This window comes from Lepidochelys kempii, chromosome 22, assembly GCF_965140285.1.
Source record: "Lepidochelys kempii isolate rLepKem1 chromosome 22, rLepKem1.hap1, whole genome shotgun sequence".
Classification (NCBI taxonomy): domain Eukaryota; kingdom Metazoa; phylum Chordata; order Testudines; family Cheloniidae; genus Lepidochelys; species Lepidochelys kempii.
Genome location: NC_136401.1, coordinates 21,505,170 through 21,530,002, shown reverse-complemented (window position 1 = coordinate 21,530,002; position 24,833 = coordinate 21,505,170). Strand labels below are relative to the sequence as shown.

At 52.0% G+C, this 24,833-nt stretch overlaps 1 protein-coding gene across 2 annotated transcripts in view; it reads left to right on the top strand.

The window, feature by feature from the left end:
* The window catches only part of PCSK7 (proprotein convertase subtilisin/kexin type 7), a 56,278-nt gene that overhangs the window by 9,609 nt on the left and 21,836 nt on the right, over window positions 1-24,833 (top strand). For both annotated transcript variants that reach the window (XM_073321063.2, XM_073321065.2), the window contains exons 5-9: window positions 2,007-2,097; window positions 3,881-3,935; window positions 6,709-6,847; window positions 10,356-10,456; window positions 23,445-23,612. In XM_073321063.2, the coding sequence (XP_073177164.1) occupies window positions 2,007-2,097; window positions 3,881-3,935; window positions 6,709-6,847; window positions 10,356-10,456; window positions 23,445-23,612 (554 nt within the window). The remainder of the gene's footprint in view (window positions 1-2,006; window positions 2,098-3,880; window positions 3,936-6,708; window positions 6,848-10,355; window positions 10,457-23,444; window positions 23,613-24,833) is intronic.

Here is a 24,833-nt window from a genome sequence, read left to right as displayed (position 1 = left end):
GCCATTGGAAAGTGGAGTTTATTTAGCAGAGTGCAACACGAAGGATGGGCTTGTGGTTTAAACCATGGGGCTGGGCATAGGGCGGATCTAATCCCAACTCTGCCAGGGTGACCTCAGGCAAGACACATCTTTTCTCCGTGCCTCAGTTTCCCCACTGGAGAAATGAAGCTCTGTCCCTTGCAGAGGAGGTGAGAGCATAAATGAATGTCTCTCCCATGTGTTGAGGTAAATCTGTGGATGGAAGGTGCTATAGATGTGCAGAATGTCACTATAGTAATTAAATTGGGTGCCAGCAGCCAGATTTTGTTCTCTAACTCAAGAGCATAGCAAATTGAACGATACACAGTGTTACCATCAAATGACCATGGGTTGGAGGGGAGGAAGAGGGGAAAGCCAGCTGCACTCTAAACAAATTCCTGAGGAATAAACTGAGTGAAGAATCTGTGCTTGATAAGAGCGATCAAACCATAATCTGAACCTGCCCCTGAGTCTGTGAATTGGGTACAGCTCAAGCAATGCAGGAACCAGGCAGAGCAGCCTCTGGCTAAGGGGCGGGACAGAGGATGTCTCCCTCTGCCAGGCCTTCACTTGCAGTCCTGAGACCACACATGGCTTGGTGCAAGCCGGCCGATCTCAGACAGCTGGGAGTGGTGCAGGGCCAGTGCTGCCTTCATTCGACTTCTTTGGCACTGGGGCAGGGACTGTTCCACTGTGAAGGTAAACAAGGCACTTGTGCTGCACCGGCCTGGAGCAGAAACTGGTGGGTGTTTCCTCTGTGGTAGAGATTTTAACTCAGGCGTATGCATGGTTTCCATTTGTAACATTGTTTGCTCACGTAAACTATGATGCAAAACCGTTTGACTATCGACTGTTTGGTTCCCTGAAAACATGAGTCCCATTTAAGCTTTCATTTGTTTATAATCTAGCCTCTGGAGGCGGGGTTACTGTACTGTCAAATACTCAGTGTCTCGATCACAGAAATCTGGTAGTTCTGCAACTTCGAAGCCTTTCTAATTAATAATATATTGAGCAGATACATATCCGCTTCTGCCATAACGGATCCCTAAATACTTAGCAACCTATACGTAATGGGATTGTTTCGCCCACTGCTGCATTACAGCTGGGTCTGGGGTGGAACGCATCAGCTGTTTAACAGTGCACAGCACAGCAATTTAGGACAGGTGACTAAAAAAAAATTCTGTCTCCAGCTGAGGCTGTAGGGGGCCTGGGGAGGCAGAATAGAATTGTCTGAATTGGAATTTGGCCAGGATGCCTCAGTCCTAGTGAAAAGCACCAGGGTCTATTTGGGGACCCCAAGGGCACATCTGTGCTGCAGCTGGAATCGAGCCTCCCAGCCTGTGTAGACAGACTTGTGGCAGCGGGACTCACGCTAGCATGCGAAAGATAGCCGTGTTGCTGTTACAGCACTGGTGAAGGCTCGGGCTAGCCACCTGAGCTGGGCGGGGGGAGGTGCGGATTGAGTTTGTAAGACAAGCTGGTGTGAGTCTGTCTCCACAGCTTACTCCCAACTCCAGTGTGGACATACCCCAGGAGGTCAAGACTTTGGCCTTCTGTCTCTTCTGACCCACCCTTTCCCCTTCTCTCATCCCTTTGCCTCCCTTCCCCATCCTCCCACTCCAGCTCCCAAGTTTAGAGCAGAGACGTGCAAATCACCCCAGTGACCTGACACTGCTTCCAGCAGCCCCTCGTGTTTCACTGGCTGACTCCTTATCTGCCTCTCCTTGCCCGGGTGTGAGGGGCTCTGACAGTTTGTAAATGGGAGGGTTGGGCTTTCCATTCACTAGCCCAGAATGAGCCTCTGTGTGGCTTGACTCAAGCTCTAGCCTGAGTCCAGGGAATCCATCTCCGGTTACTGTCTTGGTCCTGGCACAAACGAACCAGTTTGGCCTGATGCTGGGCCCATAGATGTCCCTGCTGGGAACCTGCTGAGGAGTTGGTTCACCCTACATCCATTACAGTAACGCTAATTGTCCTTTGTTGTGCAGGCATCCGAGTCCTGGATGGGCCCCTCACAGATAGCATGGAGGCTATCGCTTTCAACAAGCACTATCAGATCAATGACATCTACAGCTGCAGGTGAGCCCAGAGCTCCGTGCTAAGGTCCTGCCAAAACATATGGTACAACTCCCCTTAGCATGAGTGGTGCAGAGCCCGGTGCTGGGCTACCTTCCCGGGATGTTCTGGCAAAATCAGAGCGGTGGTTGTCTGAGTGTTACAGGGCTGCTGCCCCTCTCCCTCCACACCAGCTCCCTTCCCTCTCTTCCGCTTCTAAGGAGCAGCTCGGCCGTGAGCATCAAAACCCGTAGCATCTTTCCCCTTTCTGTGCTCGCATTTAAACGAGATTAAAATGCTCAAGAGAGGTTGCTCCCTTTGCTCGGTGGGATAATGTCTGCTGGAAGGAACGGCCAGTCTGGGGACGCACCAGCTGTTTGGGGCCGGAGGCGAGAGATTCTCCTGGTGTCTGGCTCAGGAGATGGGGATACCCGGAGAGATGCAAGAGCACTTTGCAGATCTCTGGCACCTTTCATTAAAAGGCTTTGAAGGCCCCAGTGAAGCCCCTGGAGCCTCCCATGAGATGGGTTGGCATTGCTATCCCTGCTGGGAGGATGGGAACTGAATGGCAGAATTCTGGCGCTCTGGCTTCCAGTGCGTTGCTCTGAGTGCTAGCCCACACTTCTGTCCTCCCAGTCCTGTCCTGGGCTTTGGACCTGGGACCCCGCGGAAAGCGCCAGGGGGCTCTTAGCGCTGCACTGGGAGGCTTGCCCTGGTGTCCCGGGGGCTGAGCTTTAATGAAGCCATGTGGTATGTTTCCTCCTGGCGGCAGAAGAGTCCACACCACAAACACAGCCGCCGTGGCGGGGGCCAGGGTCTGTGTGTTCTCAGCAAGGGCCTGTCTGGAAGGAAGGCAGGAGCTGGCCATGGGGACATGGGCTTGGGCCTGCATATCTTTTGGAATCAAGCTTTCCAAGCGTCTCCTGCCCCAGCCTGCCTTGCCAGGAGTCCTGCACAGTTGAGCCAGGTGGAGGTTTGCAGCCCATCATATTTCAGAGGTGTGGCTATGACTTTATTGTTCCTAATAGACATATCGGTGCTGTTGAAGGCTGAAGTACACCGTGCTCGGTGCTCCTGGATGGGAGTCCGTCTCTGGGCCTGTCCACTGGGAGATTTTAAAATTGCTCCAACTAAACTGACTGTGAAACCAGTTAGAGCTGTGGGGTAAACCCAGTTAAGGCGGCTTGACCTATTCTTAATCAGCCAGCTTCCAGACAGGTGTAGACCGGCCCCCCTGTGACACCCAGCCTTGTGTGAGGGTGAGGCTTACAAAGGGGAAACTGGAGCCCAGAGGCACCCTGCGTGGGAGGTGCATTGTGAGCTGGAGTGTCTGGGGAGAATAACCTTTCCCAAAATCAAACCTTCCCTCCCTTGGAATCAGACCCGGAGCGTGGTGTGAACATGAGGGCAGGTTCCGACGGCCTGGGGCCCCCTCAGATGGATGGGAAAGTGCCGTATGCTCAGCTCCCAGATGGCTGAAAGCTGGTCCTGTCTGACCGGTGCTTGGGGGCCTCTGTCCAGGTTTTGCATATAACCGGCACTAGCCTGCCCACTGGTTGGCAGATTGGATAGAAGGTGGCCATGGAGACTGAGCTCCTTTCCTGCCCTAGAGGTGGGCCATGCTGGACAGGGTAGGGCTGCATATGGGAAGCTGCTCCTTGACCTGTCTGTGCTGCATCTGTCCTGTGGACAGATAAAGGGCTGCCAGTCGGGCACCTTTTCCCAGCACTGCAGTCACGCATGAAAACTTGAATTCAAAGCAGCGTCCCAAGGTGACTGTGTCTTTTCATGGTGTCTCTCTTCACAGCTGGGGTCCGGATGATGATGGCAAAACTGTGGATGGCCCTCACCAGCTAGGAAAGGTATAAAAGAACTGAGCCTGCCCCAGAGCGACCACCTTGCTGGGAAATGCCTTGCCAGGCTGGAGCCTGTGATTCTCGGTTTGCCTAAAGCCCAGAGCAGGAGGGACTGCCCTGTGGTGCAGAAAGCTCTTGTGCGACCCCATCATGCAGCACACAGCACCCCAGGTCACCGTGCCACAGGGACAGCTGTTGTTGCCTCAGAAAGGGTGACAGCCGGGGTTGTAGGGGATGGTGACTTGAAGTTCCAAGGAAAGGTTCATCTCACATAGACTCTCAGCCCCTTTGATACTTAACAGCTTTTGTAGCGGTGAGCGGCTAGAATCCAAGGAGTGCAACCTCAGAAAGCCTGAGAATGAATAAGGGACTCAGGCAGAGTATCCAGACCCTGATGAGTGGGATAAATGGCAGAGGGAGTCAGTCTGGAAGGGGCATGTAAAGGTTTTTAAGAATCCCCTGCCTGAGAGAAAGAGGTGGCTGGAAAGGAAAAGAAGGAAGGAGTGATTTTTGGATTAATCCACCTGGGGGCTGGCTGGGCTTTCCTCCCCTCTCCCTAGAATGGCTGGTCTGGCTGCTGCTGGAGTGCAGAGGTAATTTGGCCCCTGGCAGACTCTGTAATCCAGCTCCACTGCTTGTTAAGACATTCTGTCAGGTCTATGAACAGCCCCTTCACTTCTTGCAAACAACTATAAGTTATTGTGGCTGTGGGCTGAGGGTTTCTCTATATTTAGTCACTGCTCGGCCCTGCAGCAGGAGAGCCTGCGCTGTTACTGAGCAGCAAATGAAACACCCCCCAAAAATGCAGGCAGAAGCCAAGCTGCTGACTCTGATGGAGATCAAGGCCTGGCCCATTTCCGGCCCTAATGCATCATTAAGACACTGATGCTCTTGGCTTTTGCTAAAAAGTGAGCATTTATCACAGCCATGCTGTGCACTAGCTCCCCATCCATGCGCCTGCCACCCAGTGACTTACTAATGTGAGTAAGAGCTACAGGATCAAGCCCCTAGTTTTTATCCATAGAGTACTTGATGGGCAAGAGCCTGGCTGACCCAGGGACTGCCTCTCCATGGGCCTGATCCAAAGCACATTAAAGTCAGGGAAAATATTCCCATTGATTTCAGAGGTTTTGGGATCAGAGCCCATCTGCGAATCCCTGAGAGTGCCCTGCGGCTGTTCTGGGGAAGGTGTGCAGCGCACCTCGGGGAAGGTCTTGGGAGGCCGAGGCTGTGAGTGGAGCTATGGAACTCCCTGCCTCTGGAGACCGGGATGGACACATACCTCATCTCTTTGCCCAGGCGTTCCCTTGAAAAAGGGGAGGCTGCCCAGTGGCCATTGAACTTGTTCCTTCCAGAGCCCTTTCTGCAGAACAGCCCATAAAATGCACACTAACCAGAGAGGGATGGAAGAACATTGTCCAATTCCCTAACAGCCTTCACCGTTTACTACCTTATACATTGTATTTGATGCCTACAGCGTACAGTGATGGGCTTAGCTAGATGATGCCTCCTTTGGAGTGAGCGCCTAGAAATTCAAGTGCACGGCTCGTGTTTAGCTCTCAACTAACACAGGATGGGATGGCGCTCTCTGCAGAGTTCGTCCTGCAATGCTGTTGCTGCATCTCGGTAACCACAGAACAACAGTTGTGTTGCAGCTCGGTGGCGTGGATACAGATGCCTTACAGCATACATCTCTGTCACGTTGTGGTTCCAAATGGATTCCAGTTGTACCTGTTCATTTATTCTTTCCCAGCATTCATAGGCCGTCCAGAATGCTGAGACCAGCACCTGGCTCTCTAGTAGCTACTTCGCACCTCTGTAGCACAGTTTGTCCCAGGATCTCAGAATGTGTATAACAGACGCAGCCTCATGCCGCTGCTGGGAGGCAGGAGGAATTACATTTGCTTCCTAGTTGGGTAAACTGAGGCACAGAGTGGTTTTGACTGACTTCTGGTCAAACAGTAAGCTGGGAATTGTAGCCAAAGGGTATTGACTCCCAGTTTCCAGCTCTAAGTGCCAGGACACAGTATCTTAGAACATAATGACAGGTTTCAGAGTAGCAGCCGTTTTAGTCTGTATCTGCAAGAAGAAAAGGAGGACTTGTGGCATCTTAGAGACTAACCAATTTATTTGAGCATAAGCTTTCGTGAGCTATGAATGCATCCGATGACGTGAGCTGCAGCTCACAAAAGCTTATGCTCAAATAAATTGGTTAGTCTCTAAGGTGCCACAAGTCCTCCTTTTCATAGAACATAATTGCTCATCAGAGGGGTCCATGCAATTAACTCTTTACTAGGTGCTAGGGTCACTGTCTGTGCCTTTAGAAGGACCGCCACCTCTGGGTTGGAACATGGGTGCTGCGAATGGAATCCAGCAATGTTACACAATAACGAGTTTAAGACAGATTACCTTCTCCAGCTGAACCTGCAGGGAGAATGTAAGAAAGCAGAACACGATTCAGATCAACATAGTCAAAGCAGAGAAATATGCACATCAGAGTCCGAAAGCTCTTTGATGTAAACTTGGTTAGCTGAGTTCAGACCTGGTGTAAGCAGGTTCAACTCCATTGGCTTCAATGGAGATTCATCCTCTTATGCCAAGTCTGAAATTGACCCAGCATTTGCTGGTGGAAATGCTTTATAAAAGCACCTCGTTTCAGCAGGGCAGGGTGCAGAGTTGGGTATTTTATGGTTTCTGGCTGTAATTGTGCCGGTAAACCTGGATAAGGGAACAACAGGAACTCACTCTTTAGCAGTAACATGTTTTTTCTCTTCCCCAGGCTGCCTTGCAACATGGGGTGATTGCTGGTCGCAGGGGCTTTGGAAGCATTTTTGTCGTGGCCAGCGGCAATGGAGGGCAGCACAATGACAATTGCAACTACGATGGTTACGCCAACTCCATCTACACCGTCACTATAGGTAACCTGCCGTGTGCCTGTAACCCGGCCCCGCTCATCTGAGCGCTGGCGATTGTTGAGCAGCACTGCGAGTTGCCAGGTCTGCTCTCCAGTATGACCCCAGCAAGGAGCTGAGCTCAGAGTCCTCTCCGCAGTCTGTGTGGCTGCAGGCACCGACGTTAGGGCCTTGGCACAGAGGTGTGCATGAAAGGCTCTTGCTGCTGCTTGGAGGGAATACTTGTGCCATGCCCTAGAGAAAGATTGTAAAGACGAGAATGACGACTCTTTCTTTTTTAAGGAAAAATATAATCCGGCTTCTCTAGGGCAGAAGCTGAGTGAGGTAAAATCTGTGAAATGGGAAGTAGAATTAAGCTCTTCCCTGTAGAGCTGCCAGCCATGAAAAAATACTTTGGGGTCTAGTTTCTCCTCCATTCCTTCCAGAGATCACCCACGTAATGTCCCTGTCTCTGTCAGAGCTGTTTGCACTGAAAGTCATCATGCAGCAATCGAAACCTACCAAACAGCAGCTGTTCTAATAGAGATCACTGAGCCATGACCCCAGAATGGCTGATTCAGGGGTTCACCCCAAAGCCCAGGTTCATGACGACAACAGCAACCCAGCCCTGTGACAGACTAGCATGCGAGGAGCTGAACAGTAGGCAATGGGCACTGGCTGGCATAGCCTGCTAAACCGGTACCACCGCCGAAGGAAGCTGGTAACTCCTGCCCTCAGCATCCCATTTGGAAATTCCCAGATTCCCTGCATCCCCAAGTTCTGATCATGCGAGGGTCTCCCTCCAGGCTGCCTAGAAATTCCACATCTGACAGGGCACTTCTGTAAGAGTGAGTGGCAGGGGGAGGTCTGAGGCCTGGCTCGCTGTGAAAAGCACTTTGAGATCCTTGGATGAAAGAGAAGTGCTTCTTCAAGTGTGAGAGAGTCTGCCAGAGCCATTACATCCCGTCCTGTCTGATTGCAGCTCTTCCTCAATGCTTCTTTCCCAGATTTAAATACCCATTCGCCTGGGGAGGTGGACCAGGATGGTGGGGGGGGAATGACAGAAGCTATAAGATTATGGGCTTCTGGGACACCATAAACAGTTTATAGCACATTCATTTTGAACAAGTAGCTTTATCTCTTGCAATGAGCCTTCATTTCTGCAGCATCCCTGCTGTGTGGGGTTTTAGCTCCTAACCCACCCCCCCCGAGACTCTGCCCTAACCATCCCTGCTGTGTGGGGTTTTAGCTCCTAAACACCCCCCCCCCCGTTGTCTGCCCGTGACAATGGATGGCTCTGTAAGCTCTGGGGCCCAGGAGGTATGCAGGTGATGTGGGCTCCGCAAATGAAATGTAACTCTGTGATTGATGGCTTCTATTTACTGCAGCTACTGTAGGGCCAGCAGGGAGAAAATGCATATTAAAATCTGTGCTCTCACTGCAGAATGCACAGTTAATGAGACGTCACCAGTATCTTCCCCGCTTGCCTTCCTCCCTTGCATTGCAGGATTTTGCTGCTTTCAGTTTTGCTGAATTACTGAAACTTTCCCCTGCAGGCAATAGTTCAGCTTTGCCCTGCATGTGAGTTAGCGAGGAGGAAGGCAGCATGGTCTAAGGAATGGCACACGGGGCTAGGTACCAGGAACAACTGCCCGTTCTTGCTGTACAGCCTCTGGCAAGTCACTTCACTGCAGCTTTTTCCCCAGGTATAAAGTGGAAGTAACTTGCCTGCGTCTCATAGATGTCGGGGCTGATTAATTGTTGTGAAGGGCTAATTAGTAAGACATCCAAGTAGCTGTCTGTGTTGACGATGATAATACAGAGAAATGCAACAAGTCCTCCCCTCCCTTGCTCCCAATGTATGAGAGGGGTTTTTCCATTCAGTTTAATATCCAAGATATTTCTGAATCCTGGGGAGGGAACGGGTGTGTTAAGAGGGGGGGGGCAGGAGTTGCTTCTTCATGAGACTCGACCAGTGTAGCTATGGATAGAAAACTTGCTGAGCAACATAGCAGGCTGAGAGCTCTGCTTCTCGTCATCTGCTGGTATTTCACTGAATAAAATGAGGCTTAATATGGTAAATGTCTCTGGGAACTTCTTCCTGGAGGCCAAGCAGGGTATGTGTTTGCTGTAGGGCCCCTGTTCGGACACTGGAACAGGTTGGCTTTGTGGGAGGGTACAGGCAGCAGCCCCAGCCCTGTAGGCCGCTGGCTGTAGGTATGTGTCCGTGCAGCAGCACCGTCTCACGATTCCAGAATGCACCCGGGCCTGTGTTCCAGACCCGGGCACGACGGGCAGCGTGCACAGGAGATAGCTGTGTGGTAGTCTACCATGCCGGTACTTAGCTCCTGACGAACGGTAATTTGCTGTGGGTATTATTCTCCCCATTATACAGCTGGATAAACTAGGGCGCAGAGAGAGGAAGTAACTTGTCTAAAATCTCAGGAAGTCCCTTGCAGAACTGGGATTAGAATCCTGTTCTCCGGGTGCTGGTTCTGTGATGTCACCGCGAGCCCAGGCTGCCCCTCAGTAGATCCCGTAGTAACGCAGTCTTTCATGGAGACTGAGGTGTTGAGCGAAGACCATCTTGGGATAGTTCTGGTTTTGTAAGCAAATTGCTTTAATTGATATTTTCTGTGTGCTTTCTGAGAAGGAATTTGCCAGTTGTTCAGACTAGACCATCGTGTGTGTAGGTGCATGCCAGATAGTGACTGGTGAAACCCAGAAGGGTTGGAGGCTTGCTTTGGATAAGCCCGTCTTCAAACTGCTGAGCACTGCTCAAAATTCAAAAGTCCTCTGGATTTTCCATCTTACAAACTGCATTGTAAGGGATACCCTCCTGGCCCCATCTCCTTCCCAACGTCCTATTCCCCTGCTTGGCTTCCAGCAGGTTTCCTTCTGGGGATTGCTGGCGATCCATGGTCCAGGCACTGTGAGAGCCAGTGTACTACTAACTATTGAGCTCAGTTGCTCATCTGCAAACTCCCAATATCCTCCTGGTCCCCAACCTGCCCTGGAGGGAAGGGAGCAACCGGAGGGGTGACGTGGCCATGGGGTAACTGGCCTAAACAATGGGTGCCCGTGAGCTGTTTGGACTCCGATAGCCACCTCCCTAGAGGGAGCGTTACACAGAGTAGGACTTCCCCACTGATCAGGGCTCGGGCGAAGGGTGGAACGACCAAGCTTGTCTCAATTTCCTTGGCAGGGTCACAAAGAGGATAAGACTTGTTTGGGCATAACACTATGTGGAAGTTAATTCTGGGCCATTTTGTAGCAGGCCTTCTGCTCACCTGTGAAACTTTCCTGCACAGGCCGGTGTGCGTTGAAACGCAAGGAGTGTCAGCGGTTCGATATGTGACTTGGTTTCTCCTGGAAGTGCGGAGTTCTAGAGTCTATCACTTTTTTGGAGTGAAAAATCCAGCCACCATCTCAAGGGGGAAGGCTGAGAAGTTGCCTAGGAACTGAGCAGCTGGGACGTGTAGTGAGAGAGGCAGCACCCCTGGAGCTTGACGTGTTCTCCTTCGCTTTTCCCCAGGTGCGGTGGATGACGAGGGGAACAGGCCGTTCTATGCTGAGGAGTGTGCTTCCATGCTGGCAGTGACCTTCAGCGGCGGGGATAAGTTGAGGAGGAGCATTGTGAGTAATGCATAAGCCAACTTCTTCCCTCCTACCCTCTTAGCCAGCTTTGAGCGGCTGCCGAGCGGTCTGGCCCCACGGTCTGCTCTCAGCAGTAATGAGCTGAGCCTGGAGGAGCTGGGTGGGCAAGAGCATGAGCACGTCTCCCATCTGGTTGTTCCCTGCCAAGGTGAGCACCCAGAATAAATAGACCAGATTCTGGCCCCTGCTACCGTCCCTCTGTGCCGCTGCAGCCATGCCTGTGAAGTTGCTCTAGCTGTTGGGATTCCTCCAGCTGGCAGGATCCCCAGATGGCATAAAGCTGGAGTAACAGGCCATCCCAAGCCCTGGCCATGATGTTGGGGGTGTCACCAGGGCTGCTGTGCTTGTTCCTGACGGGTATCACAGCCCAGCTGGATGCTGTTAGAGCCAGCACATGGGAGCACAACACCAACTAGAGCAGGGGTGGGCAAACTACGGCCCGCGGACCGTCCTGCCAGGCCCCGGAGCTCCCGGCCGGGGAGGCTCACCCCTGGCCCCTCCCCTGTTGTCCCCCCTCCCCTGCAGTAACGCCGCCTTGCGCCTGCCCACCTCACAGGCTTTCAAATAAGCCTGCCCTGCCCCTCTGAGCGGCAGGGGAAGGGGGAGGTTGGATAAGGAGCAGGAGGCCCCGGAGGATAGTCAGGGGACAGGGGGCAGTTGGATGGCGCTGAGGTTCGGGGTGGGGGGAGGAGACAGGGAATGGGAGGGGAGGGGTTGGATAGGGGAGGTCCCAGGGAGGGACAGGAAGCAGGGGGAGTTGGATAGGGGGTGGGATCCCGGGGGGCAGTCAGGGGACAGGGAGCAGGGGCGTTGGGTAGGCGTGGGAGTCCTGGGGGGCCTGTCAGGGGGCGGGGGTGTGGATAGGGGGCAGGGCAGTCAGGGGACAGGGAGCAGGGGGGGTTGGATGGGAGTGGAATCCCAGGGAGGCAGTTAGGGGCAGGGGTCCCAGGAGGGGGCGGTCAGGGGACAAGGAGCAGGGGGGGTTGGATGGGTTGGGGGCTCTGAGGGAGGTGGAAGTGGGAGGGGGCGGATAGGGGGCGGGGGCCAGGCTGTTTGGGGAGGCACAGCCTTCCCTACCCAGCCCTCCATGCCATTTTGCAACCCCGATGTGGCCCTCAGGCCAAAAAGTTTGCCCACCTCTGAACTAGAGACCACGGGGATCAGGGGAGTGTAAAGGGGTACAGCCACCTTTTGCCATCTTTCTCCTGCCCCCAACTCCTCCAGGGTATGGGGCTGAAGCCAGCTCAGCAGACCTGTGGCTCTAGCCCAGAGCGGGAATTAACCATTCCCATCCCAGGGCAAACCAATGGTCCCCGTCGTTTGGTGTGCCGTCTGAGAGAGTGGCCGTTGCGGGATATATCAGAGAAAGGCATAAAATCCCAATGCCAGACCGTTGTGGGGGGGCCCTTCGCCAGCTGCGAGTCAAGCATGAGTAATGAAAGCCCTTCTAATTTTCCAGCTAGCGAGCGCTGGCATCTCTGCGACATGCTGTTGTGCCTCAGAAGTGGGCGCGAGCCCGCGTTGAACCCACTCCGCTGTTGGCTCCAGGATCCTGGAGCAGGGAGCGTCACATGACAACACGTGTCTGTCTGGGGTTTGTTCTTTATTTGCTTCTGCTGGAGTGTGGCTGGCTCACTATGTGCACCAGCCTGCGAGGTACCGGTGTGCTCAGGACCATGGCGTGCTGGAGCCCGGGTTCCCCTTGCAGCAGCGGGGCAGGAGGCTGTTGTCCTTGGGGTGGCTGCCGTCACTAGAGATAAATGGGTGAGTCCTGCTCACCTGTCATGGGCAGCCAGTCTAGATGTAGGAGCTTTGGACCCAGTTCCTCCTCCTGGCTTGCAGCACAGCTTAACTAACTGAGAGCTGCAGAGCTGGAGGAAATACAGTTCACCATCACTAACCTGTCTAGTCGCCCTGCCTGAGCCCACTCACCCACGGGGTCATCTCAGCAGGCATTGGGACTGCTGGTGCCACAGCACAGAAAGCAATTAGGAGAAGCACTGGGGAGAGGGGGCACTTGTTTCGGTCTAGCTCCTACAGACATATTGCCCAGTGGGTGATCTGTTTATTTCCTGTCAGGCAGCCCTCTCTCACCAGCACGTGTGGATCATTGCGTCCGGAGAGTACTGCCCCTCCACATGCTTGCCCATGTCAAATTTTGTATCTCAACAGATTCTTAGTGGGAAACCTAAACACACATTTTTGTCCTAAAGCATCAAGAGGGTGTTGGCTTTAACGGGACTCTGGCTACACTCCAAAGCAGCTTCTTCATGCTCCCTCCTCCCCCGCTTCTGTCACCATCATTAACGGGCTGTGACCACTGTTCCCTCTCAGCTGCGCGTGTGTGCGCGTGCACACAGATCCTAAACTCCGCATACACGGCAAAACACTGTGCGCACAAAAATTTGCACAGAAGAAATCTTTTGCGCATACGGCCTGTCAAAAATTAGAGGGAACATTGGCTATGACCCTATGTTAGAAAACTGTGTTCTGACTTTGCTTTCCAAAGGGGAACACACGGCAAGAGACTGTCCCGTCACAGGTGGATCTCGGCTGTGCGCAGGCTGCCTGGTCCCCGTGGCTGTGCTGCACCAATCACTGAGGGTATGTCTACACTACGAAATTAGGTCGAATTTATAGAAGTAGGTTTTTTAGAAATCGGTTTTATATATTCGAGTGTGTGTGTCCCCACAGAAAATGCTCTAAGTGCGTTAAGTGCATTAACTCGGCGGAGCGCTTCCATAGTACCGAGGCTAGAGTCGACTTCCGGAGCGTTGCACTGTGGGTAGCTATCCCACAGTTCTGGGTTGAGATCCCAATGCCTGATGGGGCTAAAACATTGTCGCGGGTGGTTCTGGGTACATATCGTCAGGCCCCTGTTCCCTCCCTCCCTCCATGAAAGCAAGGGCAGACAATTGTTTCGTGCCTTTTTTCCTGAGTTACCTGTGCAGACGCCATACCACGGCAAGCATGGAGCCCGCTCAGGTAACCGTCACCCTATGTCTCCTGGGTGCTGGCAGACGCGGTACGGCATTGCTACACAGCAGCAGCAACCCATTGCCTTGTGGCAGCAGACGGTACAGTACGACTGGTAGCCGTCCTCGTCATGTCTGAGGTGCTCCTGGCCATGTCGGCCAGGAGCGCCTGGGCAGACATGGGCGCAGGGACTAAATTTGGAGTGACTCGACCAGGTCATTCTCTTTAGTCCTGCAGTCAGTCCTATTGAACCATCTTATGGTGAGCAGGCAGGTGATATGGACTGCTAGCAGTCCTATTGCATCATCTTCTGCCGGGCAGGCAAGAGATGAGGATGGCTAGCAGTCCTATTGTACCATCTTCTGCCGAGCAGCCATGGGATGTGGATGGCATGCAGTCCTTCTGCACCGTCTGCTGCCAGCCAAAGATGTAAAAGATAGATGGAGTGGATCAAAACAAGAAATAGACAAGATTTGTTTTGTACTCATTTGCAAACCCCCTCGCCCCCCGTCTAGGGGACTCATTCCTCTAGGTCACACTGCAGTCACTCACAGAGAAGGTGCAGCGAGGTAAATCTAGCCATGTATCAATCAGAGGCCAGACTAACCTCCTTGTTCCAATAAGAACAATAACTTAGGTGCACCATTTCTTATTGGAACCCTCTGTGAAGTCCTGCCTGAAATACTCCTTGATGTAAAGCCACCCCCTTTGTTGATTTTAACTCCCTGTAAGCCAACCCTGTAAGCCGTGTCGTCAGTCGCCCCTCCCTGCGTCAGAGCAACGGCAAACAATCGTGCATCTGAGTTGAGAGTGCTGTCCAGAGCAGTCACAATGGAGCCAATACCGTCGAATTGTGTCCACAGTACCCCAAATTCGACCCGGCAAGGCTGATTTAAGCGCTAACCCACTTGTTAGGGGTGGAGTAAGGAAATCGATTTTAAGAGCCCTTTAAGTCGAAATAAAGGGCTTCATCGTGTGGACGGGTGCAGGTTTACATCGATTTAACGCTGCTAAATTCGACCTGAAGTCCTAGTGTAGACCAGGGTTGAATGAACATGTGGTAGCTGTTACTCGGGTTGGGTCGTTTAGCTGATTGGCTGCCTCTCCTTCCCGAGTTGGGCATGCTTAACCCCCGGCTGTTTGGGGAATATTTTGTCGACTTTTCCTTTTTTGTCAGAAATGACTTGTCACTGCACTATCCTGCTTCCCTGGGCCAAACATGTGTCCCGGCTTTTGGTGCAGTGCGAAAGCTGGGGCACCAGATCCCCAGCATAGTGCCAGTGAATTTGTGCCAATTTCCACCAGCTCAGGATCTGGCCCAGTATGTTCCCAGTTTGAGACCAGAGCATCCTTGAGTCTTGCCAGCCTGGTGCAGTCTCAGACTGTTGCCCTTACCGGCTCAGGGTGGAAAGAGGTCTGCAAAGTTAACCAACTCCAAGCAACAGGTGCACGTCCTCTGCATGCATCACCAAGGAAGGCAAGCATCTGCCTCCAGGCCTGCGGATCTGGGCAGAGTCTCTGGTGTTCTGAGCTGGGGAAGCCTGGCTTTTGACCACACTGGCAGGAGTACTACGTTCTCTCTCCCATTCAGCTAGGCAACAGCTAGAGCTCTTGCAGCATTTTACTGTTTGCAGGTAGTTGTTTAATTTGTGTCAGTGCTCAGTAGTCAAACGGCACTGGGGTCGGTGCTTTCTTCTCGTCCCAGGAGGCCGAGAGTGGGAAATCTTGGCAGCGAGAGGGGCCCTCTTCTTTAACCAGCTCTAGCTGTGCCTGCTCCATGACAGCTGGGAAGCAGATTTCCTTCCTCTCTGAGTATTTCTGGGCCCCGTTCGAATGTGCCTTGTGCTTCCTCTCAGTCGTCTGTCGAGGGCCATAGCTCAGGGGAACTTCTGCCTGAGCCATATTACTGGGGAAAGACTCAGCTGAAATTTGTAACAGGAACATGTCCCCTTCTGACCCCTTCTGTTGCTTATCTTTTCAGACAGTTCCCAGTGCCCAGCACATAGCAGGAGCTACCAGCATAGGCATGATGTGTGTGATTGATTCCCGGGCCTAGCAGTTGGCCGTGCGGTCTTGTAATGTGGCACATGGAGAACGTTTTGTACCTCCAACAATTTTGTCATAGCAGCCTCATCCCAAAGTGCACCCGTGCATTGCCCACGACCTCGTCTCTCCCAGCAGAGCTACGTCGGGTCCGTGGAAACCGCACCCTCTGTGTTTTGTGCCATGTGAGCTGTCGGAAGCACAGCTTCCCAGGCACCAGCAGGGCATCTTATTGGAAAGAAAGGGCAGGGCAGCTCAGTACATTTCCAGTGGCAGTGCTGAGTCTGGTGAGACATGATACCACCTTTAAATCAAGCAATGCAGGTAACGGCTCTTCCTCATGCACTTCTGTGTAAGTGGCAGATTCTAGCCATGTGCCTGCGTATCACAGGCAGTCCCTCACCCCAAGCTTGTCCTCCACACTCCCTCCCAAGCTTTTCAATAGAGCCAAAGATTAAACCTCTAGACAGTGCTAGCTTGTCTAAACAACCCTCTGAGCATTCCTGATGCTGGTGTGAGCTTTGGCCCAGCTCTGTATGCTGGAGAGTAAAACAAAATCCCCATTCTCTGTTCGTGTGGAAAAACCAGGCAGTGCAAACCTAACAGATGCTGGTCTTCTGTCCTTCATGGGCTATCTCTGAGCCACCTTCCCACAGCAGGGAGTAAGAGAACCAAACAGTGATTTGTCTAGTGGGAACACACACTGCTGGGTACGTCTTCGACGATGCTAGGGATTGCAATAGCTTTTCTATAGAACAGAATCAAATAGATGGAGTTCATAGATCCTGCTATGGAGGCAGGAGGCAGACAGTTTGCTTGGCTTCCAGTGGGAACAGGCTTCTCCTAATGCTACTGGCACTTCCTTTAGGCCTGCTTGGCTGTGTTATTTCCAAACAACTAACATTCAGCAGCCACAGTAGTTTGTTTTTATGGGCTGCCGCTCTTTTTAAATACAAGCAAGTGGGAGGGGAGAGATTACCCTGGAGACGAGCCTTGGGAAATCTCAGAGTGTTTCCACTAGCATACATGGAAGAGGGGCATGTCAGTTACCCTTTCTCTCTCCCCCATAGCTCTAGTTCTCTTCTGTTCATGATGCGTATGTGCTGTTCCTGGCTCCTCCGAAGAAACGACCAAGTTCTAAATACATCTGGCAATTTTCCATTGCTCAGGTTTGGCAGTAGTTCTACAAACGAGAACTCTCCAAAAGAGCCAGATCTGTAGCTCTGGATCTGTAACCGGATCTTTGCTTTGTAAACCAGACTTTGATAACTAATTGGAGCAATTAGGGGGAATGACAGGGTCCCCAAATGGAAATGGGGAACTTGGGGGGGGGGGAGTCCAGGAAAATGTAACAATGAAAGAGACCGTGATGAGAGTACAAGTTAACTAGCCACTCAGTTTGTATGCTGAAAAGTAAATGAGCCTGAGAAAGCTTGGATCATTTCATCTCTGAAAACCCCAGGGGCTAGTGCAAAGAATCAGTGTTTCCGAACTAGAAAAGGCCACATCCCCATCTAAGAAAATGGTTAGACTCAGGGTGCTACAAAAGAAATAAAATCTATAATGGAGCTTAAGTTTTCCTTTAAAGAATAACTTGAATTAATTCACACTGGCTTGAAAACCACTGGTGCTAGAGAAAAAGAAACGCTTGTCAATTAGGGACTCTGCTATACTTTTCATCTTGGAGTGTGTTGTAGTTTTCATTTTTATGTCCAGCTTCCTCCAAACCTGAGGTCTGTGAGCTAACTTTAAAAAGTCTGACATGCCCTTTCTCCTTAAAGAATGGCCTCGTATGATGATAAAACAGGCACTACGCTTCCATCAAAGGGTCTGAATTGGCGGCCTGTCACAGCCGAGGAATTACACATGATGTCGATCTGTCCTCTCTTTTTACAGTAACATGACCACTACTCCAATAAACCTGTGTCTCTGTTACATAGGGGCATATTAAATATACCCCCGTCTACAGAGAATATTCTCTCCTCTTTGTGCCTTTTAATTGTCCTTTAATAGTATTGGAGTTAATGGTTTTGACAGCCATCTATTTTTCAGACTATAAATGTTCTGCCATTTCCGTTAATGGGAAGAATTTAATCTGGTCTCTGGCATGAACTGCATCTCTGACTGACGTTTGTGGTGCTCGCTGTATTTTTTGTATAAATTTTTTTGTAGAACATACAGTATCTCAGTACAAATTGCAGCTGTTAGCAGCAGACAAAATGCTTTGGAGTGGAACATAAAAGTCAACAAAGAAAGTCCAGTTCTTGGCAATGGAGGATGCAGTTATATCTCACTGTGAGCGGAGAGGGACAAATGTTTATGCCAGCTTGCCCTGTGCTTTGACCATAACCAAGCTTTAATTGGCTGATTTTATGGCATAATGGAGGACAGAATGATGCACCATTTGGAGCCTTCTCAAGTGAATTTTCTAAGGCTCCCTTGTTTACTTGCATCTTATCTAAGATACCTCTTACAAAGGCCAAATTTTGCTTGGTTACACACCAGGGTAAAGCCAGAACAAATCTGTCGCCTTCAGTGGAGCTAATCTGGAATTACACTCTGCTCTATCCAAAAAAGCAGAACTTGGCCTGGCAGTTTTATTTTCTACCAAGCTCTGACTGCTTTTACCTCTCTCCTGACTGATAGCTGCATTTAGGTAGCTAGGGTTTTGTCCACACTGGACACTCAGGAAAGTTAATCCAAATTAACTAAAGGTGTGAATTTAAAGTAGATTAGTTAAACTGCATTGAACCCCTGTGTGGATTAATTCTTATTCAGAATTAAAGTGGCCTTAATTCTGTTTATCTTAACTCACTTCCAGATGGAATAACGGCCCTCAGTGCACCAGTCTCTGCAGCTGGGCCTGTCTCTTACTTTGTGTTTCAAAAAGAAATAGCATCAGTTTAATTTTAGCAGGGGAAGCATTAACTCTATCGAAGCTTCTGTGCAGGGCTTAATTGACTCCAGCACCCTCCTTGGAGCAGTGCTAGACCAGCCCCTTGCTTCAGCTGGCAGGAATCCATGGCTGATAGTCTTACAAAGAGACGGGCATGGTTGGGGCAGGAGATGGCTGGTGTCTGCACTCAGCCTCCAGGAGAGGGAGGCTCCGTGGCAAAGGTAACTCCTGCAAGTTTTAAGTTCTGTGGCTGCAGGATATGGTGGCCGAAAAGCTGAGCCAAACTGGCCACTAAGCGCTTCCCGGGAAGAATAGGGTGAGCTGGATGGGGGAGAAGCTCCCTGTGTCCCACGTGAAGACTCAGTGCAGGAGGGCGCCCGGTTTGCTGGGTGGTGACCACATGGTAATGACGAGTGCTGCCGAGCCTCAGCCGAGGCCTTTGCTGAGTTCACAGGAAGTGGAAGGGCGGCAAATGGGGGCTTACCAGGGTTTGGTACTTCCGGCATAAGCTGCTGGGAAGTCTATGAAAAGCCAGTCCCCCTTAACCTGGGCAACGGAGCCGTGGGAAATCCCGCCTGGCAGCCAGGGGGGAAATAGCCGTCCCGCTGCACCCTGGGGGAGACTCAGCTTTCTGGGTTTGGAGAACTGAACTGCTGAGTCAAAAACCATTAGCAGCTCTTGACTGGGGGAGTGAGGGGTGTTCAGCATGGTCCCCAGCAGGAAAAGGAGCTGCGGGAGCAGGGCAGGGCAGAGCAGGAGGGTTGAGAGGCGAGCATGCCTGTCAAGCTGCCATGGGGGTAGGTGGGTTATTTTGGGCAGAGCTTGTAGGGTTGAGAGCTGGAAGGTGGCTTGGAGCAATGGAGCAATCTGGTCCTGGGCAGCTAAAAAACCAGAGCAGAACTTTTTTCACAGTAGCAGCCATATTAGTCTGTATCCGCAAAGAGAAAAGGAGTACTTGTGGCACCTTAGAGACTAACCAATGTATTTGAGCATAAGCTTTCGTGAGCTGCAGCTCACTTCATCTTGTTGTGTGACCCGTGTGACTCCATCCCTGCCATAAGCCAGGCAAGCCCTTTGTGGGCCAGCAGCTGCAACGCTGCACTCTCCTGTTTGTGTGTAGCACGGGGCGGGGCGGGGGTGCTCTGCGCTTGGTCAAAGTGCTGGGCAGACATCCCCTGCAATCCTCACGCCCCAGCCCTCAGTTTAGGGCTGCTGAAACAACTGTGCTTCGGGTGCCCACGGCAAAGCTGCCTGTGGTGTCATTGCAGGAGCACGGTGTCCTCCTGCATCTACGCTGTACGTACCTTCACGGGCAGGCGCCATCAGCCATCTGCTCCAGGACTCTGTCACTACGGCTCAGCACCTGCCCTGGCCACTTAGAGAGCAGTGAAAGCTGCCTTCCCCTGGCTGGAGAGCCCCAGGGAGCTCAGCATGGGGTGGAAAGCAATCCCAAGAATAAACACAAGAGCCTGTGTTTAGGAGCATGCGCACCAGGCTATGCGTGGAATTACAAGGCTGCAGCTTGGCTATGGTAAGTGCCAGCCCAGTGCTGTGGTCTCCCCAGAATATGCTAGTCTGGAGTCTTGCCTTCTTGGAATTTATTCATCACAAATACAGAAGCTCTTGAGCCCCTACATGGCAGCTGCCGGGCACTGCAGATCTGGGTATGGGTGTGACACTCTGCACATTGGTAAGGCCCAGTGGCACCCAGCCAGAAACCTCCACTAAGCTCTCTAATCTGAACCCTCTAAATGCTCTACCTCAGACCGCAAGAGTCCTTCCCCCTGGGAGTGCTGACTCCTATCCCCAGGGGAAACGAAGCAAAGAGGGCCTGGAACTGAGCCAGGATGTCAGGGTCCCACTCCCAGCTCTGCTGCTCACTCCCTCTGTGACATTTTGGGCCATTCACTCTCCTCTCCAGGGCTGAGTTAAGTCAGTGACCTTTGTAAAGGGCTCCCTGAGACAGAAGATGGTGGGGAGGTGCAATGTCCCACTAGTCAAAGTTTGCTTGTCTAACCTCCTGAAGGTTAATCCCTACAGCGGCCATACTCTTTGTCCTGGTCAATCCTTTCCTGAGCCAGTTGCCCCTTCCATCTCCCTACCACCAGAGCCATTGTGTGCAGCACAACAACCTAGTGTGGCCTTGCCCAGACCGTCTGTGGCTGCTTTTCTGCTTAATCCAGTGGTTTGACTGTGAACTCCCAGGGAAATGTTTCCAGACTTTCCCGTTACTAAAACCTGCTCCTTTGTTGTTGTTCCGTTTCTGGCTGCGAGTGAGAATGACAAACCTTCCGGCAGCTTGGCCTGCCTGGCTGCAGCTTGGCGTGGGCTCAGCAACCACAAAGAACAAAAGAGTCCCTGTGTGCTGCGAATTCCACAGGCGTCCGGAGAGGAGGTCGCTGGTGCCTTCCTGTGGCTGTTCCAGGGGAGACGGTAGGGTGGTGAACGGATCACACCCCAGCCTGCCTGGAGTTAATAGTGAGCCAAACAGCCGTGGGGACTGCATTTGCAAAAGTAGCCACTTCTTTTGCGTGCCCGAGCTGAGAAATTGGAGGCCAGACACTGGAAGGTCTGAGTCATTTAGTGTCTCAGTTGGGCACCCAGTTGTCCCAGGTGGGGCACCCAGTCACTGGACACACTTGAGAATTCTGGCCCAAGTGCACTGGGGAGGGAGACACAATCTGCAGTGAGGGGAGTGTTAAGGGCAGGGAGCCCTTTGGCCATTTTTTTACACTTTTGTCACTACCAGTGTTTGCATGGGGGCAGGAGTCAGGGCTCCTGGCTTCTAATCTGAGCTCTGGAGCTGAAACAGCATAGCTAAGTCCCGTCACCTCCCCATACCTGTTTCCACAAGCTTAAAATGAGGACTGTATTTACCCATCTTGGTGAAGTGCTTGGAGATTCTCAAGCAGCCGCTGTACAAGTGCAAAGCATCATGATTTATTCTAGTGCCAAAAGCCATAAGGTGTGTGTGAAACGGGAAGTGACTCCAAACAAAACTATCTGAAGCCCTCATCTGTGTGTGTGTATCCGTGTCCGTCCCCCTTTAAACAGTGCCCTTCCTGCAGGAGAGCCGCTGCATTGTTCAGATGCTGTGCGAAGCTCCTGTGAGGAGATGCCCAGCTGGTTGGGTTAGTGGCACATGTGCCAACGTTACCTTCTGGCCGGGCTTTCATGCTCTGATTCCCACTCTGACGTTCCTTTGTACAACCGCTCCCCACTTCTCCCCACTCACATGCTTTCCAGTCAGTTTCACGCTTCTGATCACCCTGGGCGGGGCGGGGGAGGACTGAGCGTTTAGGCTGGAATGCATGGCTAGGCTGGTTATCTGAGAGGGCAGGGGGTAATATGCTAGCTACGGGCAAAATGTGCTTGGTAATTGCTGTAGTAATTAGCCCATCCCTTCCTTTTTAGGGCAGACGTCTCACCCCAGTCGAAGGACTTGTAGGGTGGATGGGAGTTTGCAGTCCTTAGTGTGCAAACCGGAGGAAGTTAATGGGCGACATGAGCACAGTCTATAAGTAACTACGTGGGGAACAAATACTGAATAATGGGCTCTTCAGTCTAGCAGAGAATGGTAGAACATGATCCAATGGCTGGAAGTTGAAGCTAGACCAATTCAGCCTGGAAATAAAGTGTAAATTGATAACACAGAGTAATTAACCACTGGAACAAAGTTGTGATGGATTCTCCATCACTGGCAGTTTTTAAATCGGGATTGGGGTTTTTCAATTTTTAGGCCCTTGTGAGGCTGGTCTCTGGGCTGTGTGATACTGGGGGTCAGACAAGGTGATCACAATGGTGCCGTCTGGCCTCGGGATCTATGAATCTATTAAATGATAGCACCGGCCTTGCTTTCTAGGTGTACAGCACCTTGCACTACATGGCTGGGTTGCTCAGAGTCCTTGGGGAGTTAGCAGTCCTGTTCCCATTGAAAATCAGTGGGATTTGGGCTCCTTTGAAAATCCCAGTCTATGAGCACTATGACAAACAAACGATAACCCAGTCCCCCGCAAGCATGCCTGTGAAGCAGCCATGGGGGTAGATGGGTTATTTTGGGGGACTGTAGTGGAGGGATAGACCACAGAGAGGAAGCCTGTTCCAGTGATTCAGGCACTAACCTAGGATTTGGGAGCCCCCAGTTCCATTCCCTGCTTTGCCACGGTCTTCCTGTGTGACCTTGGGCAAATCCCTTAGCCTCTCGGTGCCCCAGCTGTAACATGGGGATGGTCACCCGGCTCTGCTGCCCAGGGTTGCTCAGAGGATAAATACATTAAAGACTGAGGTGCTCACTGTGGTGATGGGAGCCAGACAAGTGCCATAAATGGGTAGACAGGCCCAGTGGAAGAACAGCCCTCGGAATGGCTGCACCCCTTCTGCTTCTCAGTGATGCGGCTCCTTGTCAGACCAGGCCCCTGTGGCCTTGAAGTTGGTTCCCCCAACCTCTGAGCCCTTCCTCTCCATTTCCAACTGTACCTCATGGTCCCTTTTATCTCATCTTGCCCGTGGGAGACAAGGAGCTATCTTGGCTGTGGCGAAAGCAGAGGAGGGCTCAGTTCTGCAGGCCTGTCCAGGAAGTGTCCTGGGAGCCCTTGTCTGTGTGAGCAGTGGGTAAACGTTCAGGTCGGCACCCAAACCTCTGTCTGCTCCTTTGAAACCCTGGGCTGGAAATGTGGCTTCTCGCAGGGTTAGGCCTATTCCCTGGCTGGGACTAGGGGGTGCGTTAAGACGAAACATCATCTGAAAAAGCCCCCAAGTGATGATTTGTCTTCCCTAGTTGCTTGGCTGAGGTTCAGCTTGAGCGTTGGGCAAATGGTCAGGAGCATTCGCTGGGCCCAGTCTGTACCCAGGGCTTTTTTTATTGGATGTGTTACAAGCAAGGTGTAGACTCCATCGGCCGGTGCTGTAACCTGACTGGAGAGCGAGCCAGGGATGTGAGAGTGATTCCTGCGTGCACAGACCGGTGTGCACGGTGGCTCACGCGTCCTAAAAGCTCTAGCACTCTGAAGGCTGCATCTGACCGGAGACGTCTCTTTGGCTCTTTCTTTCAAGGTGACAACAGACTGGAATATGGAGAAAGGCACAGGATGCACCGAGGGTCACACAGGGACTTCAGCTGCTGCCCCCCTGGCAGCCGGCATGATTGCCTTGATGCTCCAAGTGCGACCGTGTCTCACCTGGCGAGATGTCCAGCACATCATTGTCTTCACAGCCACCAAGGTGAGAAAAGAGCTCCTTCGAGATGTCCCCCCTAGTTCCAGCTGCGCAGAACCTCCAGCCCCTCGGCTTTCTCTCCTTGGCCCCTCTTGGCGCCAGTGCACGCTGGATGGGCTTGAAGAGTGAGCTCACCCGCTATCAATCTCTCCTTTTCCTTGACCCCAGTGGATGGATGGCTTTTCCCCTCGCCCCTTGTTCTCACCAGGAATGTGCCCGAGGCAGACGGTATTCTCTGCTGTCACCGTGATAAATGGAGTATTTGTTCAATGCATTCCTGAATCTGCCAGGATGCAAATCTTCAGAGGTATCCAGGATGAGCCTGCGCTTGGATAGTACATGAGCCGGGGTGGAGTAGGGTGGGGGTGGCGGGGTCGAGATGATACACCCGCTGGAGTTTTTGCAATGGCCCCTAAAGTGCTTCGCAATGCGAAAGCAGAAAGGCCTGATTCGTCCGATGCAGTCAAGGAATTCTGAGTCTCGGAGACAGAAAGAGTGGGAAGAGCTCCTTTTGCAAACGTTACTGCTTGCTCGGTTCTTATTCAGGTACAGCTCCCACTGACTTCAGGGGGAGTTTGACTGCAGAAGCAATGAGTAGATAGTGAATCTGAAAGAGGCATCAGGGGTTGGCCAGCAGTCAGGGTTTCTGTTGTACTTGGTGTGTGTGTGTCCTGCAGTTTATGTGACACAGTGAGATAAAACTTGCTTTGGCGCAGGGTAACTTTTTCCACAGTTGGAGACAACCGCTGCCAAAGCGCTCAACCCTGGTAAGTAATGGGACCCAGATCTGATCTGCCCCAACTCGCGCTGATTTAAGTGATTGTATTTATTCCTTTGAAACTGGCCTTTAGACTTTCCCGGGGCTGCAGTCTGGGCAGGGAGGGAGGAAGGGACCGGCTGGGATATTTCAGAGCAGAGGCATTTTTGTCTTTTGCGCTGTTTGTTTTTCTTTTGAAGAGCTAGGAATCCTGGCTCGGTTGGGACTCAGTTTAAACAAAGGGCGAGCTGTCCTTTCTAATCAGACCCCATGGCAGAGCCAGAGTTGGCTTTGTTGCTGTTACCATTCACTTCTGAGTCTCTTCTGCAAAATCTGCTGGTTAGGCAGATGCAGCCAGGTTCCCCCACGTTCCAGAGGGCGGCTTAGGTCTGCATTTGCAAGGTAGGGCCCATAGGTATGTGTGCAGCAAGGATAGGAGGGTGCTTCCCCAGTTCCCCCAGTCCTTGCGA